General features: G+C 38.5%; 1 protein-coding gene across 4 annotated transcripts; it reads right to left on the bottom strand.

Moving 5' to 3' along the window:
* Nucleotides 1–13,829: 13,829 nt before the first annotated feature.
* LOC145017191 (putative L-cysteine desulfhydrase, chloroplastic) lies at nucleotides 13,830–15,975 on the bottom strand. 4 transcript variants are annotated; one of them, XM_078975259.1, is made up of 2 exons: nucleotides 14,470–15,975; nucleotides 13,830–14,041 (listed from the first exon to the last, which is right to left on the bottom strand). In XM_078975259.1, exon 1 carries the CDS (start codon nucleotides 15,957–15,959, stop codon nucleotides 14,475–14,477), a length of 1,485 nt encoding a protein of 494 aa, XP_078831385.1. In that variant the 5' UTR covers nucleotides 15,960–15,975; the 3' UTR covers nucleotides 13,830–14,041; nucleotides 14,470–14,474. The 4 variants fall into 4 exon arrangements, with proteins under 4 accessions (XP_078831385.1, XP_078831383.1, XP_078831386.1 ...); XM_078975257.1 differs by having other exon boundaries at nucleotides 13,830–14,090; XM_078975260.1 differs by having other exon boundaries at nucleotides 14,462–15,975.
* Between the last annotated feature and the right edge of the window lie 4,603 nt (nucleotides 15,976–20,578).

Raw genomic sequence — 20,578 nt, forward strand, 5'->3', positions numbered from 1 at the left:
CTGAGTCTTTAGCAAAGAAATTTCTTGTTGTGCCTGGGCCAGTTGGATCTTTTGTAGGTCGATGGTTGCCTGATGCTTGACAAGATCTTCCTTTAGGGTGCTCTCTGCTGCCAGAGAAGCAAAACGTGAATCCAAAGATTTGAGAAATGATGTGGATTCAGTTTTGAGGTCAGCACGCAGAGCCTCAAATTTGGAGGTTTCACCTTGAAGGGTAGCCGAGAAAGAGTCAACGGACGTCTGAAACTTGGCCGCACTGGAATCAGCATGAGCTTTTAGAGAATCAAGAAAGATCTGAGTTGTGTGAACAACCTCAGAAACTTCCTTGGTGGCTTTGGAGCATGAAGCAGCTGAGTTGTCGATGGCATCAGTTGAACGATCCAGAGCGTCAGTGTACATCTTGATCGCAGACTCAATGAAGGCTTTTAGCACGACACCCCCGTAGGCTTTATTATCAGCCAGCAGACTCTCAAGTTTGTCGTGAATTTCCTGAATCTACTGACTAGTAACAGGGGTATCGGCATCAGTGTATGTGGGAATCCGGTAGGGGCTATAATAAAGAGAGTCGTACTCTTCATCATCGCCGCCCAAGGTAGCACCGGAGTTGGAGGATGGAGAAGGAGACGGGGGAATGTTGATGACCGGGGTTTCAACCACAGTAGCAGCCCCTGTATCAAATACATTGACTGTTACTGGTGGTTGGGAAGAGGTGATAGTAATGGATTTGGTAATAATTGGTGTGGAGATAGAGGATGAAGGTTTAGTAACAGAGAAGGGAATGGTTGGTTCTGTTGTAGTGGGAGGGATGATTATAGGAACAGAAAGTGGGACCTTCTGTGTTGGTGATTGGGGTGGGGTTGGAAGTTTAGGAGAAGGGGGAGGAGTGGGTGATTTGGTAATTTTGGGAGATGTAGGTAGAGAGGGTGATTTGGGAATTTTGGGAGATGTAGGTGGAGAGGGTGATTTGGGAATTTTGGGAGATGCTGGTGGAGAGGGTAGATGAGTGCCTGCGGGAGAAGATGGTTGTTGAGGAGACTGAGTTAAGGATGTCTCGGTTTGAGGAGCAGCAGCCTCTATATCTGATGGGTCATTAGGAGCAGAGCCAGGAGAAGGAGACCCTTTGGCTCTTTTAGCCATCTTCTTGACCTTTTTTGATTTGGACTAAGAAGGTTCCTCTACCTCAGATTTGCGTTTGGAGGATCTTCACTTTCTCTCCTTCTTTGGTTCAGTTTCTTTCTTCTCCGTTTTCTCCTTTTTGCTTGCCCTCTTGCCACGGTTGGCAGGTTGATCGAGGGCGTCGAGAGCAGCTCGCTGTTCATCGGACAGAACCCTTGGAGGCAAGGGTGTTCTGGTGCTATAGTCAGCCATGATTTTGCTGTGAGGCGTGACACACCTATACATGGATTCAGGGATCAATCCATAATAGAGAAACTTACTTGGATTAGAGACGGTGATCTTCTTGGTGTGGTAAGAGGAAATTGAAGCCATAAGAGCATCCTTCATCACCGGGATTTCAAGGGACTCCATGGCCCTTTTGGTAATAAGCGTCCAGAAACGGCCGCATGATATCTCGGAGTACCGTGTAGTGGTGTTGAGACTCTGAACGACTTGAGACCAGATTATGGAGCCATAATCTAGATTGATGACGTTGTAAAGACCATACAAGATGGTGAGAAACCCTTTACTCGTGGTGTCAGAACCACCACAACTCTCCGCTAAACCCTTAATCAGAAGGGTAAGCAATCCGTTCCACTGAGACGAAAGACAGGATTTCTTGACTTTGGCAATGGTAGTAAGAACATCCGTATACCCCATTTCGTACATCATTGAAAAGAGTTGAGTAGTGGTGATAAAATCCGGTGAGATGACGGAAGAGTCGACGGCAAGCCCTAGAAGAGAGAAAAACCTTGTTTTGGACACAGAGGTTTTCTTGTCGTGAATGGTGAAGAAGATGCGATCTTTGTGTTTGTCGTAGTTGGCCGTTGTGTAGACTTGAGAGAGCAGGGACATGGGAACCGCCTCCACCTGCGTGAGTGCCAACAACAATGGGGAATATTTTTGGCATTCCACCACGTGTAGCATGTATGAATCATATAAGAATGGGGTCATCTCTATAATCATATTTTGATTGGGTTTGATGGAGAGCAGAGATGAAGAGGCAGTTTGATCTTGTGCAGAAGAAGAAGTCGCCATTGTTGAGTTGTGGAAGAAGATGAACAGTGGAAACTTTTCAGAGAGATAATTCGTGGGAGGTAAATGCCAAAGAACACGATCACCCCTTATTTATACCGGTTACTGGAGAGAGAAAATCGTGATGATGAGGAAACCAAAACGTCGCCTGAAAAAGCGCGATTAGAAGTTATGGTGTATCCCAGGAATACGTCAGCACACGTGGGTGTGAAACGAATCAATCGCACGCGCCCAAATCATTTTTGTACCATTTGAAATTCCTTGTGCCCTTGTTTGGTTACAACTGAAACTTAAAACCACATACCAAACAGCAATCAGAATGTTGGAAAAAAATTAATTTTCGTGCATAAGAGTGTGAAAGATAAAGAAATAAATCAAAGGTGTTTGGGATGTGAGTGTTGTCTAGTAAGAAGACAGAAAGCGGAAGATTCCGGGCAAGAATCGCTTCCTTCAAAGCCAAGAGAGACTTGAAGTGCTTGTGTGGTTTCCCGAGAAATACGATCAGTTGTCTTTTAATAAATAATGAAAGGCATCTTTTGATCATGGGCTGAAGGGTGGCTGACCTCTAATCGAACATCAAGTCTTAACATAAAACTGAGTATTGGTAGAGATACCTGTGAGACCGATGTGATCTGTTGAACAGGTAGGTGGGAATTATCGCGTGACAAGAATGAGATAGACAGAAATCTCAAAGATAAATAAACTGGACCTCTTTGGGAAGAAATGTCTTAGGTGGAGACAATTTCATAAAAGATCACACAAAAAGAAAATGAGATTTCCAAGTAATAGCTTGAGTTTATCACTCACCGTCAATTCATTGCAGGTATTGGATTTTGGGTTTCACTTAGAACGTGGTAATCGAATCCAAGATCATAAACACAGAGGTTGTGTAACCATAAGCCTCAGTGGTAAAGACCGAAAGCATCAAGGGTTACGTTGGGGAATCGAAGGTAAATGAAGAAGTTGAGGAGATGGTTAAGAGACCGAACGTACCTTCTGTTACAGAATAGGGACAAAGCAGAGCAACTCATGTTTCAGATGAGTAGAGTAAGGTAGCTCTAGACCGAGTGTGAGAGAATAGCCTGATTGGGAAGAAACAATAGGTATTGATCGAATCATTAAGGCCGGCTCGAGGTCATAGAGGCTTGCGACAACATACAGCAGCATGCTTCTAGGGACGTCTAATTAGTCTGATCATGATAAAACATACCTGGGTAAACACTACAGAAGGAGATGCTTGTATTCACCTGTGCAAAACGTACACCGACCAAGGCTTGCAAGTAGTGAAAGTAAGTAAGAAACCGGAATAAAACAGAAGAATAAAATGTTTTTGTAATTTTGGGATTTTTCTGAAAAATAAATAAAAAACAGAAAGATAAAATGTTTTTGTAAGTTTGTGATTTTTCTGAAAAATAAATAAAAACAGAAAGATAAAATGTTTTTGTAATTTTGGGATTTTTCTGAAAAATAAATAAAAAACAGAAAGATAAAATGTTTTTGTAATTTTGTGATTTTTCTGAAAAATAAATAAAAACAGAAAGATAAAATGTTTTTGTAATTTTGTGATTTTTCTGAAAGATAAATAAAAACAGAAAGATAAAATGTTTTTGTAATTTTGTGATTTTTCTGAAAGATAAATAAAAACAGAAAGATAAAATTGTACAACATAAAAAATAAAAAAATAAAAAAAAAAAAAAAAAAGAAGCAAAGATAGACCGAGCGATCTGTGTATTTCGGTGACAATTTCAGAACCGAGAGGAACCGAGCGGTCTGTCAAGTTTGGTTCAGTAATTCATTAGAGCAGAGAGAGACCGAGCAGTCTGTTTGCGTTGGTTCCTTTAAATCTCCAGGACAGAGAGAGACCGAGCGGTCTGGTTGCTTCGGTTTCTTTAAATCTCTAGAACAGAGAGAGACCGAGCAGTCTGTTTGCTTCGGTTCCTTTAAATCACCAGAGCAGAAGCAACCGAGCGGTCTGTTTGCTTCGGTTCCTTTAAATCACCAGACCAGAGAGCAACCGAGCGGTCTGTTTGCTTCGGTTCCTTTAAATCACCAGAGCAGAGAGCAACCGAGCGATCTGTCTCTTTCGGTTCTTGATTCTTAGATGGAGATTTGAGGATTTGGGACCGACTCTCCAACCATCATACCCAAGCCTTGTAGAATATTATTGAAAGTCGTTTTAGGAAGAGCTTTGGTAAAGACATCGGCCAATTGATCAGTGGTTCTAACAAAGTGTACTTCAACGTTTCCGTCTTCCACGTGATCTTTGATGAAGTGATACCTCAGTGCGATGTGCTTGGTCTTGGAATGCTGCACTGGGTTATGACAGATCCTAATTGCACTTTCAGAGTCACAATATAGTGGGATCTTTTTCATATTGAGTCCATAGTCTCGAAGTTGACTCTGGATCCAAATCACTTGAGAGGTACAGGAAGCAGCGACAATGTATTCGGCTTCAGCAGTAGACAGTGACACGCAGGTTTGTTTCTTTGACTGCCAGCTAACTAACTTCCCATCGAGGAATTGGCAACCGCCAGTGGTGCTTTTCCTGTCGAGACCACAACCACCAAGGTCTGCATCTGAGTAGGCTTGAACGAAGAAGCCTGAATTAGAAGGGTACCACAGACCTAAAGAGGTAGTTCGCTTGAGATATCGGAATATGTTTTTCACTGCAAGCATATGAGGTTCCCTTGGATTTGCCTGAAATCGAGCACAGTAACAAACGGAAAACATTATGTCAGGTCTGCTAGCAGTAAGATACATTAGAGAGCCTATCATTTGACGATAAAGTGTAAGATCAACAGCTGGTTTGTCCAGGGATGGAGTGAGCTTAGTGCCGAATGCCATTGGGACTTTGACTTTTGAATCTCCCATCATTCCAAATTTTGCTAAGAGATTCTTGGTGTAAGCTTCCTGGTTGATAAAGATGCCTTCGGGTCCCTGTCTGATAACTAAACCAAGGAAAAAGTTAATGGGACCCATTGAGCTCATTTCAAATTTAGTCTCCATCAGCTTTCTGAATTCAGCTGTTAGGCTTGGATTCGTGGAGCCGAAGATGATATCATCGACGTAAATTTGAACTATCATAAGGTGGTTACCTTCCTTTTTGCGAAAGAAGGTTGGGTCAACCGAACCTTGTTTGAATTTGGACATCTTTAAAAATTTAGTCAGCGTTTCATCCCAGGCCCTCGGTGCTTGTTTCAGACCATACACAACTTTATCCAAAATGTAACAGTGATCAGGATGCTTTTCATTCACGAATCCAGGAGGTTGCTCCACATACACAGTTTCTTCGAGATCTCCATTGAGAAAGGCACACTTGACGTCCATTTGAAAGACCTCAAAGTTTTTGTGAGCAGCATAAGCAAGAAATATTCTTATTGATTCCAGCCTAGCTACCGGAGCGAAAGTCTCTTCATAGTCAATGCCTTCCTCTTGACAGTATCCTTTGACGACCAGACGAGCTTTGTTTCTGATAACATTCCCTTCCTTGTCGAGTTTGTTCCTAAAGACCCATTTGAGACCAACAACCGAGGCATGAGGAGGAGTTGGAATAAGACGCCAGACCTTGTTCCTTTCAAATTCATTCAGTTCATCTTGCATTGCCTGAACCCAATCAGAGTGATCAAGAGCAGTTTTAACTGTCTTTGGTTCAACTTTGGAAACGAATGAGTTAAACATGTAGAATTCGACTTTTGAGTACAAGGATGCTTGTTTTGCCTTGAGTTGTGATCGGGTCAGAACTGTTTCTGAGATATCACCGACAACTTGAGAAATAGGATGATTTCTGGTCCATTTGGTGAGAGGAGGGAAGTTTGGATCAAAGGATGGATCCAATTCAGCATTTATCATCTCTTCTGGTTCGGACAGACTGTCGAAGTCGTATGACATATCAGCATGCTCCCCCTCGACATGTGACCTTGCAGGAATGTCTTGTGAATCTTGAGCCATAGGGGTTTCCTGAGGTGATGATCTTTCGGGTGTTGATGAACCTACGGTTGGAGAGGCTCTGTCGTTTGGTGAGACACTTTCGGTTGGTGAGACACTCTCGGTTGGTGAAGCACTCTCGGTTGGAGGTTGAGACCTCAGCTCCCCCTCAACTTGTGAACTTGGCTGGGATGCAGGTGGATCCTCCCCCTCAACTTGTGAACTTGGCTGGGATGCATTGTGTTGAGGAGGGTCTTGTGAGCTCGATTCTTCTTCATTCATTCTTCTTGCAGCATCGTCAATAAGTTGCGTCAAGTTATCTAGCCTGTTGTCTGCTGCACTGGCTTCAGAAAGAGTGGCCTTTTCTGGTTCATCAAAAAGCTCCATGAATTTCTCGAATAGATTGGCGACCGAGGCTGTGACTTGGCCAGTTTGAGGAAAGATTTCTCCAACTGTGTCTTCGTTGGCCTGTAACTTCTTAACATAGCTATCATCAAAAGTCACATAGTAAGTTTCTTTGATCTTCTTTGAGCGCTTATTTAACACTCTGTATGCTTTGGAAGAAAGAGAATAACCTAGAAATATCCCTTCGTCAGCTTTGACATCAAACTTGTTGCGGTGTTCTTTGGAATTGAAAATGAAGCATCTGGAACCGAACACATGGAAAAACTTCACATTTGACTTCCTATTATTGATGATCTCATAAGGAGTGAGAGTGAAGCGTTTGTTAAGATACGACCTGTTCTGTGTAAAACAAGCAGCAGAAATAGCATCAGCCCAAAAATATAAAGGTAAGGAAGCAAGACTTAGCATTGTTATGGCAGCTTCACATAAGGATCGGTTTCGTCTTTCAACAATTCCATTCTGTTGAGGTGTGTAAGGAGCGGAGAAGTTGTGACTGATCCCTTTTTCTTCCAGGAATTCTTCAAATTCTTTATTTTTGAACTCCAACCCATTGTCACTTCTGATGTTGCGAACGGCCTTCTTCAGCTGTACTTCAATCTGTTTGATGAACACTTTTAGCTTGTGAGTCGCTTCAGATTTAAGCTTCAGAAAGAACACCCATGTAAAACGTGAAAAGTCATCAACAATAACAAGAATATACTTGCTACCACCAATGCTTTCTACAGAAGATGGACCACATAAGTCAATATGAAGTAATTCAAGGGGTTCAATGACTTTAGTGTTTATTATGGATGGATGACTTTGACGACTCTGCTTTCCCATTTCACATGCAGCACACAGATGATCTTTGTCATATTTGAGCAACGGGAGACCCCTCACGTGACTTCCAGTGACGAGTTTGTTGATATCTTTGAAGTTGAGATGAGAGAGTCTTCTGTGCCACAGCCAGCTTTCGTCAGATGGTGCCTTGGATAACAGACAGATGGCTGGGTTTCCTTTGATTGGTTTGAGATTTAGGGGAAACATTTCACCTTTGCGCTCTGATTGGAGAATAACTTTGTTCGTCTTCTTCTCAATAATTTCCGAACCTTCATCATCGAATGAGACTTTGAGACCAGTACCTCCAACAAGCTGAGATACACTGATGAGATTGTGTTGTAATCCCTCTACATATGCAACTTTCCTAATTGAGAAATCACCGTTTGTAATCATCCCGTAGCCTTTGATTGTTCCGAAGGAATTGTTCCCAAATTTGACATTACCACCATTGGAAAGAGACTCTGCGTTCGGTTATTGTTGCTCTCCGTCGATCCATCAGGATTTTTCGTTGGTTTTAAATTCCTATCTTGATGTGAGAAATAGGCATTTTGCGATCGCCAAAACTGTTTTCTTTCGGATAGATTTTTCCTGTATCTTTGATTCCTTTCCCGTTTTTGACTTCTCATCTGCTTTGGTTGATGATGGACGTTAGCTTTATGTTCATTAGTTGAACCACTCTGATCCGATGTTGCTTTGCTTGGAGATTTGACTTCTTTTGCAGGAATTTCTTTCTCTTGAGGAACATCTTTCGTTCCACTGGTACTTGCCACATTAAAGCAATCAGGTTTATTTAAAGGTTCTGGAACGTATCTGCCTTTGCTTTTCCATGAAGTCCTTTCAGACAGACCTACCACAGCTTTCTCTTAGGGTTTGACACCATGAAGTCTTTTCCATGAACGTATCTTTCTCTTAGGGTTTGACACCATCATAGCATAGTCTTCAGATGTGAGATCATAATCATCCAAGTTGAGATCTTCGTCCTCTATCACAGCTTTGCTTTTCGACAAGAGTGCTAATGAACCCAGACTTGAAACCACGGTCTTCTCCTGCAGCACGATCTTTTCCTGAGATTTTAGGATGCCCACCAGTTTCGCCAAAGAATAGGATTTGAATTGCTCGTGTGCTTTAACTGTGGACACAATTGCTCTCCACTCAGACCTGAGTCCATTTAAAAAAGTGACCTTCTGTTCAATTAGCTTCCTTTCGATGTCATGCTTGATCATCTTGCTAAGAAGATGATTGAAGCGATCAAACGTTTGAGTCACTGTTTCTTCTGTTCCTTGCTTGAACTCACCAAACTCAGACAAAAGTAAGGTTTGAATGGAGTGTTCAAGGTCTTCATCTGTAGAGTACAGTTCACGTAGCCTGTCCCATATCTCTTTAGCAGTTGTGCATGAACTTACCAGCCTAAAGGTATCGGATTGAAGAGCAAATCTAATCAATCTTAGCGCTTTGATATTGCATTGAAATTTAACTTTTTCATCTTGCGCTACATGTTTAACATCTTTCAGGAGATCATTATACTCCTTTTGAGTTTTAATAATTCTTGAAGTTGTTGAATGAGAAAACGGTCCAGAGATAATTGCTTCCCAGATGAGGTATCCATTATCCTCAGATCCTATGACATAATCTTCAAAGTGATTCGCCCAGACTTCATAATCATGGGTGTAGAGGATGGGAATCTTTGTCGTTGATCCAATGTTGTTTGAAATATTGATGGGATTGGATTGTGACTCGTCCATGATTGATCGAATAACCTGTTCAAAGATCAGACTTGTAATATATCGAATTAGGGCAAAGATAATAAATATTGAAATACGTCAATTAAGAGATGACGGCTCAATAAATATCAATGAATGCGGAATAACCCTAATCGAAGCTTTTTCACAGAAAAGAAGTGTATGAATTACACAGTCTCCTGCTCTGATACCAATTGAAGAGTTTAAAATAAACTTAAAGATTGATTAGATCTATGAAACATGTAAATGAATGACTAAGAAAACAATTAAGAACAAGCTAATGAATCAAAAAGTGTCGAATGATTCAATAAACAATCCTCAGAAGAGCTCGATAAAGAACGTCAACTGTAGAGGATTTTAGGGTTTACAATATTCAATGAGAGTGACGACTGCACCTATACACATACATGCATGCATATATTTATAATGAAACCCTAACAGTTTTTCTAATAAAAATAAGGCTAATCTAGCTGAACACGGTTTGACAAGCCCAATCCGGTTGTAAAACAAAAGGGCCCAAGACGCAATTCTATTATCTTCAACAACACCCATAAAAATCAAGCAAATTTTAAACTTTAAAAATGCTTTCCAAATTCAATAGTTATTACAAAACATGTTTCCAAAATATTTATACCAGAGTATCCCAGAAACAAAATCATTAAAACGAGGAGCGGTACGATCACACATTTGCCTTGCCACGATCACCTAATGTACCTGAAACAATAGCTGAAACTATAAGCCTGAAAGCTTAGTGAGTTCCCCTAAAATACCGATACCCATACAATCCACATAACCATATCAACAACATCATAACATAACAAAATGAACAACATGTAATGGGTCCACAGCTTAACAAACTGGATTACCCCTGGCCTACAGTGTGAGTCTGGATTGCTTCCGATCCACAGCTCACATCTGGCTTGTCATCGAGCCCACGATACTAGTCTCCCTTAGCCCGTAACTGGAATGCTCCCGGGTTTGTTGGATTACCGCATGAAGCAGTCTCACCTCAACCCATCCCACATAACATATCAACATATAATGACATAACTACTTAGCATGCGGATAACATATAATAACACAGGTAGTCCTACAGGCCTACCTAACTGGAATAACCACTAGCATGCAACGCTAACTCACACTCAATATCTAAAACTGCTAGGATCACATATCTAATGGGTCGTCCTTGGTGCCTTAGACCCCTTAGTATAGTGAGGATAACTCACCTCGCAAATGCCGACTCTGTAGAAAAACTCTAACTCTCGGATCACTGCCACAAACTCCACCACCTATTATCATAATATAACCATACTTGTAAGTTCCCAACCTTTCAAGGTACCCCATAAGTCAACCAGTCAACCCTTGGTCAAAGTCAAAGTCAACAGTCAAGGTCAACAGTCCGTGTTGACCTTGACTCGTCGAGTATCCTCAACTACTCTTCAAGTTCCTTGACTACTCGTCCACTCGCCGAGTCACTGGAGTGACTCGTCCACTCGCCGAGTCACCGGAGTGACTCGTCGAGTTCCTAAGGTTCATGATCAAATCTCTAAGGCCACTCGTCGGGCTTTTCCTCCTTGCAACTCGACAAGTTCACACGCATCCATCAATTGGGGAAACCTTAACCGACTCGCCGAGTTGTTCATCCAACTCGTCGAGTCTACGACAATCTTCATCGGACTCGCCGAGTTGTTCATCCAACCCGTCGAGTTCGATGCCCAACTTCATATGACTCGTCGAGTCGACTATGCGAATCGTCGAGTCCCTTCAGTCCCTTAACCATGCAGACACTTTTTAAGCCATGCCAAGGCCCCAAAATGCATATCCAACTTCCCTAGGCTTGCTTATCACGTAAAGTTGCAAACTTTACGTGCATGCATGGATAAAAAGGCTCTAAATGACAAATCCAAGCTTACAAAGGGCTTTACACTCAAGGGAGGCTTCATACGTGACCAAGCTCGAACTTTATGAACCTAAAACCCAAGAAGGATCCAAATTTGAAGTTACAACTTTAGATCTAGCTCATACACCACAATATCATCATACCCAAGCCAAAATAACCCCAAATCTCACCCAAAAGATGTATAGAAAGAAATGAGGTAAAGGTGGCGACTTGCTACCTTTAAATGATGCTAATAGAGGTAGATTTCTGATTCCCCACACTTTCCTTGCTTCTAGCCCCTTGCCCTCCAAGCTCTTCTTTCCAAGGATTCACTTTCTAAAGCTTAAAACACACAAGAATGAATCACCACACGGATTACGGTTTTCTGGTCTCTCAAGGGGCTGTAAAGAGGCCAAAGGAGGCATATGATTCTTTACATAGGGTGCAAAACCCCGGGATTTAGGGTTACATCTGCGAGCTCCTACTCGTTGAGTCCCTTCTTGGACTCAGCGAGTAGGTCATTAAAACACGTGGACCAACCTGCTGCTACTCGACGAGTAAGGCAACAAACTCGTCGAGTAGACCCAAAGACCAAAAAGATTCAACATAACACAATACCTAAGAATCGAGGTGTTACATTATACCACTTTCCAGCTACCACCATCACCAAACACGCAACCTTATAATTCCATTTACCTCCGCCAAACCACCAACATTCATCAATTCTGCCAATAAAAAATAGAAGAATGTGGTGCTATTCGAATCAGAAATAGAGGAGGAAAAGGGAGACAATTACGTCCGATCAATCAGCAAGATTAAAGAGCTATTAATTTCATCGATCGATTCGAGAAGAGAGAAGGGAGATGCAATCATTTGGCTTTTGTGACCGGAGGGAGGAGACACGAAGAAGAGGAGATGCGATTTTGGGTGGTGTCGATCGGATTTGAGAAGTGAAGAAGGGAAAAACGATATTGGCTTCAATTTAGGGTTTTAAATCTTGATGTCGATTGATGCTATAGATATATCTGTGCTTCTTGCGATTTACTAGGAATACAACTAATATCCAATTATATATCTATTTTACCATAATTAACTAATAATAAGATTATTATAATACCCTTATATTATTTATTAAATGATTTGATTTATCTAAAATCTGATTGGTGCATACAATAACACAATGATTACTTTAAATACCTGAACCTAGCTCTCTCTCTCTCTCTCTCTCTATATATATATATATATATATATATATATATATATATATATATATATATATATATATATATATATATAAAACCTATTTTTTAAGTAAAATGTTATGTTTTATTTAATTTTATATTTTCTAATTTAATTAAATTAAAAATCATGTAATAACAAGTAGGTTGGGAAAGATACTGTTTTATTGTATTTTGGGTTCGAAAAAATTGGAAAAAAAAGGTAGAAAAAGCTTATATGGAGTTAATGTCATCACAACTGGTTGAATGAGTTGACACAATCTACTCTTTCATTATTTAAAAAGATTATTTGTAATATTTATAAAAAATAATTGCATTATCATTAATCATTTATATTTTTTATTGACAAAATTTTATAAATAATGTATGTGGTTTAGCTAAAGTCACAAATTTAGTCTTTGTTAATTTGTTTTGATAAACATAATCTCCCATGGTTTCCAAAACTTGCTTGGATAATTTTTTTTTTTTTTTTTTTTATGACAACATTTAATTTTTTTATGTTAGCGTGAGACTAATTTGGTCTTTTCAGGTAACATGGACTATGAACTGAGATTGTGATAATATGTAAACTATAGTTACCATTTTATGTAATTTTATCTATATTTTATGTTTATGAGTTTATGGTTTTCCACAATTTTACCTTTTAAAATGTCATTTTGAACTTTATAAAATATTATTTTTCACCCCTCTATTTTTTAAAATTTCCCTCTATTTTTTAAAATTTCGTGTTTATCGCCCGTAGAATATATATTGATTTTCATTAATAACTATGTTAACCTAAAAAAAACTATGTTTTTATGTGATTATTTTTATATATGTATAGGTAAAAATTCAAGACGGTCAATACGTCACGTGAATTTAGAGCTTCCATGGGTTGATTATTTATTTTGTTTTAAAAAAATACACTTGTTTTTTTTATACACATGTACGTTTAAATTCAAGTTTTTCTACGTTTTGATCTATTTTTTTTTTCAATTTGATGATTAATTTAATGTACGTTTTTTACGTATGAGTCGGATCACATATAATAAGTTTCGTTAACTAAAAAAACATATTATATTTGAGTTTATCTATGTTTCGTATTTCTTTTTGTGTTTATTTTTATATATGTTTTCTATGTATAACTCGGATCACATATAATAATTTTTGTTCAAAATTATTAAGTAAAAAACCAAGTTATATACCATTGAGGATGAGCATAAAAGTGTAGAAAATAGTGGGTAAAAATAACAGCTTACAAAGTATCAAAATGACCTTTTAATAAGTAATAAGTTAGAAAAACCACAAACTTATAAACATAAAATATATAAAAAATTACATAAATAGTCGTTATGGTTATGATTACAACTCACTCAGTCATTGCTAACCAACAAAGTTAGCAAAAATGAGCATTTACACATGTTTTGTAAACTACAAAGACCATGTTCGATAATTATTTTTTTTTAACAAGGGAATTTGTTACCTTTAGTAAACCATACGGACCATTTATATAATTTTTTCTATATTATTTGTTAAATTTAAGTAACATTGGGGTCGATCTTATGATTTTCACTGTACTATTTAAATAGGCTTCTTATGATTTTTATGACCCCCATTAAAAATTCAAATTAATTTGGCATAATTTGATGTAACATATGATTCTTTGGAACGAAAACTGCAATTTTTGTTAGATATTAGTGCTATTCTTAGTCCAAAAAGCGAACACTTAGTTCAAGGGTTATCCGACACAAATACAACGTTTCCTTTTTAAAATGAATTCAAACTTGGTTGAAAACCTAACCAACAGCATTTTATCCAGAGACACCGCTTGCTACAAGATTTGTACACATCTTTTTCTCTCTACTCTGATACTGCAACAGAAGCATTATTGTCACCCTTAGTAGCAATATTACATCCAATCTACAAATAATGGAAACGAGAATCATGAGCGGTATTTGTAGTAGTAGTAATAACAATATATAGCAATGTACTTCCATATATTTGATTACTACAGCAAAGTGCTTACAAAAATTATGAACTTTAAAGGATATGAGATCACATATATCATGGTCATCATTTTTCACATTCTGAATGAGCAATTCCAAGAGTAGATATTTTCTAGCTTTCTAAAAGTTGTAACAAGAAAAATATGCAACTAATCATTATTCTTCCAGCATCATTATTCTTTAATCATTGTTATGAACACACCAACACCAACACCAACACCAACATACCAGAATTTAAGATACTTTAAAATAGAGAGAAAAAAGTAGTATAGAGGAAGTACATACATACATACCTCTTTTAATCTTGAAAAACTTTACATGTGAACCCAGAATTCACAAGATTGTTAATGGCATCCCTGAATCTGTAGTAATCATCAACAATATTATAAATTTGATGAGAAATTCTAGCATACCCAGTTATCGGATTGACCTCCCCAACCTCTGGTTGCCTATAATATATTGGAACTTCAACCTTAAAGCACTCCCTTAAATGAGACCTTAACTTTAATCCATCAGAATCACTCATAATCTCCAAACAAGTGGGTAATCCAACCATTGCCATACTTGAACACATATCAGGAGGTGAACCAAGATGAGTGCCCCAAGATTTTGCTAGCATGTTTGCCATTTCTATAACCTTTTGGTGATTCCATTCTCGTATTCCATCAAGCCCACCTTCAAACCTACTTACAAACTCTAAAGCCTCGGGTACAACTAGTTGTGCACTGTAGTCCCTTGTCCCGATCCATGAACTTTCTATAGCTAACCCATTTCCGTATTCATGAGATACCACAGGGTGGTGGAGATTAGATAGCTCGGGATTTCTACAGTGCAAGAATGCAATTGAAGGTGGACAGAATAACCATTTATGGAGATTACTAGTGTAGAAATCGGCCCCAATTTCTTTGACATCAACCCTAGTTGACCCAATTGCATGAGCAGCATCAACGAAAATCCGGTCAACCCCTTCTTCTCTACACATCTTTACCAATTCCTTGACGGGAATTACAACAGATGGCATGGAGGTGATGTGATCAATTACGGCTAACCTAACTTTACGATTATTGGATTTCCCTAATTCTAAAGCGTTTCTAAATGCTGTGATTATTTCGTCATTTGAAGCTACGGGAAAGGGCATTTTAACCTCGATGACATGGCCACCTGCTCGCGTTACGTAAGCCTCGACGGACTTTTTGACGGCACCGTAGGCGTAGTGGAGCATCACGGCGGTGTCGCCAGGGTTGAATTTTGATTCGAAGAACGACCATTTGACTTGTTGGAGTACGATTGCAGCGGCTGTTGTGGCGTTATCGACTATTGAGATTTCGTCGACGTGATCGGCGTTGATGAGGGTTTTGATGGCTTCGCGAGAGCGGAGGATGGAGGGTTTGAGATGGTTGAAGTAGAATTCGTCGGGCTGTTCAAGGAAACGTAGCTGGTAACGTTGTTGGGCTTCGATGACGGAGGAGGGGCATGAACCAAAACTGCCGTTGTTAATCCGGGCGACGGCAGGGTCGTGATGAGAGAATTCTGAGCGGATATCAAGGTCAAAGTACTTAGGTTTTTTGCAAGGGGAGGAATTGTGGCTGTTTTGGGTATCGGTGCCCATAGCGGTGGCGTTGGCGGTGGCGCCGTTCTCATCGTGGTGGTGGTGGAGATTATTGGATGCCATGGAGAAGAGACGGTGGTAGTGTTGTTGAGAACGGAGAAAAGACTTTGGTAGTGTCGAGACTGGCAGTATTTGAGGGAGAGTGGAGGCGGCGACGCTAAAAAGTAAAAACATTATATTCAACTATTCAATTGATTGATTAATTAGATGGTAACTACAGCTTTTTCGTATTCAGATATGTATAATTTTTTTTCGAATAAGTTAAATAAATAAAATACATTATATTGCAAGTGATTGTTGATTATACAAGACTGTAGCATAACTTTAATCGATGATTTTAGTAGTTTGTTTTTTTTATTTGGATTGAAAATGATTTTTCTTAAGAGTAAACTACTGAAACGATCAACATAGTATATAATGAAAAGGATGTTTCTTTTTTATTATGGACACTCATTGTGATTTGATTCCTTAATTCCTCCCACCAATAGTCGTTCAAGTCTTAACGGTTAAGATTAAGATGTCAATTTTATAAACTAACATAAAAAATTAAATAATATTTTATATTTTGTTCTTATATATCATCCTATCTAATTTACCGAATTATATGTATCATATTTAATAAAATAATAATATTTTAATACATTTGTTGTGATACGTATCACTATTTAAGATGAGTATGAGAATATTTAGTAATAAGAAGATAAATCTAACTCATATAAACAAGTATTTTAATAATAATAACCATCTTATAACTTTTTGTTTGAAAAATAACCACTTACTTCGGAATTTTGTATTCCAAAGTAGCTACCTCTATTCCGGAGTTGGGGTGGTTGGTAGGTATCGAGTCCGAATCCAACAACTGTACGTTCAAGACTAACAAAATGGATTATAGTCTATGTTTTCCGAAATATGATATTCCAGAGTATTTATGTTCATTCTGAAGTTAGTAGTGGTTGGTATGACTCGATACCAGAATCTGACACTTGTACGTTCCGAACTGAAAAGTATATTCCGGAATATACGACAATTATGGAATGGTAAAGTTAAGGTACTTTTGTTCTTTGTTCATCAACAAGCCACATGCAATATATTTGTGTCTTTGTTCCCCGATTCGTCAACAAGCAATGTTATTTGATAGTTTTTGTAATCTAAAAGAATGAGTATGTATACGGATATTTTCGAATGTGTGTTTAATAAAGGACAATGACAACGTTTCGAGGGATTTATGCAATATATTTCTCCATACTACACATGTTGTGGTGTAGATATAAGCAATGATATCAACTTTGTTGGGTTAATCACGTTGGTTGCTTCTAAGTATAAGTTACACACTAATCAAATATGTATACTTTTCAATGTTCTACATCAAATATAGTTATGCGGATTCTTGTTGATAGTGATGTCATAATTTTTCTTAGTTTTGTTAGTAGTATGTCTCCTAACACAGTACCATTGTTTGTTGTTAATAATGTTATGCAAAGTGATGTTCAACGATTTCTCGAAGAAAATTGTTATGGTGGCTACAAGTCTTTTGATCTTGGAAGTAACCAAATTTATAATGTATTACCTATGATAATAAACCATGATCCTTCTTACGATGACCCTATAGATGTGGGTGATTTTAGGTATAAAGGTAAGGTTGTTTATGATACTTCTCCAACAGTTGATGTTGATGAATTTGCAAATGATGATGCAAAACTAATTGTTGTGGGTAGAAATTTCACCTTACCATTTATATCTTGAACTTGTACATCTGGGTAAGCCCAATATCTTGGATTTAATCAGTATCTTGGACTGCCATTGTGTTTCTTGTAATATCTTGTGCAGGAATTTAAAGTTTGACTAAAAAAGAATAGACCATGTCAAAACACACGTGGTCAATGACCTCATGAATGTTGAAGACCATCATAAAAGTCGGGTCAAGCAAGGATCAAGGAATATCCCAAGAATGTCGAAATTTTAGTTGTTACTGTTATGTATATATAGTCTAGATGATCAACACTCTCACACACACTGCTTGCCACTTTCTCTCTGATTCTCTTGACACTTGAGCATATTTACATTAGTTATAAGTTCAGCGAACACTTGTAATTTAATTCGATTTAATATAAGTTCCAAGGCAGGTGATTTCATCACCTCCCAATGTGAAGTGAGTTAAAATCGATAAACGAACATGAAATCAATCACAGAAAGCAGTAATAACGCATCATGTAAATATGATATGATTGGCTCGTATTAGTCTGAATAGAGTATAATGTTTAAGAGACTATTTACAAACTGAAGAGCACAAACATTACTCTCAACTCTAGTATATACCCTATTTATAGGGAACAACAAACTCAACAAAAAAATACAAGGGCTAAACATTCTAGCTTTGAATATAAACAATGCCTTGTAAATACATAGAGAGTCGAAATCATTTCGATTTCGAACCCTTACAGACTCAACTTATTTCAACTACTCACTATATATGTTTCAACCCCTATAATCTCTCCTTTAGTGAGAGAAGTCAAAATTTTGCTATAAGCTTCAAAGTCCGAAGAAGTACATTGCGAATCTCCATATACCATAAATGTAATGTCCCAAAAATTATGACCAGAAATTTCATTTTTAAATTAATAAACTGTAATCCCAAAACATATCATGAAACCAAGGTGGAACAAAGTGTATCAATACATCATAAAATATCAGAGTAAATCACAAATGTGGAATAATTTGGTGTGTGCTCTACAATCATCCCGAGCTATTCCCTTTCGAACCAGAATTATCTGAAACATGACCTGAAAACCGTAAGCACAAAGCTTAGTGACTTCCCCAAAATACTACATATCATACACAAAAAACACATACTGGGCCATCACCCGGCATCGAGTCCCACCCGCCCTCGCGCCCTGCTCGGTTTACAGATTTATCAACCATCAAGCCCCGCCTGACATTAGGCCCCTCCCGATACACAAACAAACATATAAACATATAATCATACTAACACATGTGATAATCACAAAGATAATAGCATATTGTTGGGCTTAGAAGATTGCGTCTTTTGGGCTCGTTTGTTTATAATTCTTTGTATTACGGTTTGGGCCTGTCCAACTGTATGTCATTTATGCTTTGTATATAAGCTTATGCTTGCATGCATATTATAAAAAGGTTTTGAGAGATCTGAGAATACGATATTTTCCAGACGACTAAAGGTTTATTTGATAACATTTGTAACCTTCCAATCCTCTACAGTTGATGTTCTTGATCGAGCTCTTCTGAGGATTTTGTTTTAATCATTCGACACGTTTGATTCATTCTTGTTCTATAATTTTACTGTGTTTATATCGTCATTGTTTTCATAACTTGTTCAAGATCTTTTCGATCTTCATAGATTAAAAGAAACTTTAATCTCATCAATTGGTATCAGAGCAGGAGGCTGTGTAATTGATACACATCTTTTCTGTGAAAAAGATTTTCATTAGGGTTTTTCCGCAATCATTAATATTTATTGAGCCGTCATCTTTATTGACGTATCTTGATATTTATTATTTTGCCCTAATCCGCTTTATTACAAGTCTGATCTTTGAACAGGTTTTTACGATCATAATGGACGCGACACAATCAAACGTTATTAATATTTCAAACAGCATTGGTTCGACGACAAGGATTCCGATCTTATACACCAACGATTATGAAGTATGGGCACATCATTTCGAAGACTACGTTATTGGGTCGGAGGAAAATGGGTATTTGATTTGGGAAGCCATCACCAACGGACCGTTTTCTCATTCTGCAACGTCCAGAGTCATTAAAACTCAAAAAGAATACAATGATCTGCTTAAGGACGTGAAAGACATTGCTCAAGATGAAAAAGACAAGTTCCAATGCAATATCAAAGCACTAAGATTGATCCGGTTTGCCCTTCAGTCCGATACATTCAGATTGGTTAGCTCTTGCACGACGGCGAAGGATGTATGGGACAGACTTCGTGAATTGTATTCTACAGACGAAGACCTCGAACATTCTATTCAAACTCTGCTTCTATCTGAGTTTGGTGAATTTAGACAAGGGGCTGAAGAATCTGTAACCCAGACATTCGATCGCTTCAATCATCTTCTCAGCAAGATGATCAAACATGATATCGAAAGGAAGCTCATCGAACAGAAAGTTACATTCCTGAATGGTCTAAGGTCTGAGTGGAGAGCAGTAGTTTCCACAGTTAAAGCCCATGAGCAATTTAAATCATACTCTTTGGCGAAACTGGTGGGAATTCTCAAGTCTCAAGAGAAAAACGTGGTGCAAGAAAAGAATGTCGTTTCTGGTCTCGGTTCGTTGGCTCTCTTGTCAAAAAGTAAAGCCGTCATGGAGGATGAAGACCTCAGCCTGGAAGAATATGATCTCACATCAGAAGATTATGCCTTGATGGTATCCAATCCCAAAAGGTTCATAAAGAAGAAATTTCCCAGCAACAAAAACCGAAACTGGCAGGGAAGTTCCAGCTCTGAAAAGGTGGTTAATGAACCGAAAGTTGAGGAGCACAAGAAGGAACCGAAGGTTGACGGCGACTCTGGAGTGAGCTGTTTCTACTGTGGTGGGAAAAATCATTATGCTAAGGACTGTGTCCTCAAGAAAATGGCTGAGAAAGATGATGGAAACAATGAGGAAGCTGTGTTGCAGAAAAGGCTAGATGAGTTGAGAAAGAAGAAGTCTGCTGCTAACCCGCCTTGTAATGCCCTTATTGTGCAGGGTTCTATTCCAGGTGATGAGTTCGGTAGCACGGAAGTTTGGTCTACTGACTCAGAAGACGAGGA

Source organism: Lactuca saligna, chromosome 9 (genome assembly GCF_052625555.1).
Source record: "Lactuca saligna cultivar CGN05327 chromosome 9, ASM5262555v1, whole genome shotgun sequence".
Classification (NCBI taxonomy): domain Eukaryota; kingdom Viridiplantae; phylum Streptophyta; class Magnoliopsida; order Asterales; family Asteraceae; genus Lactuca; species Lactuca saligna.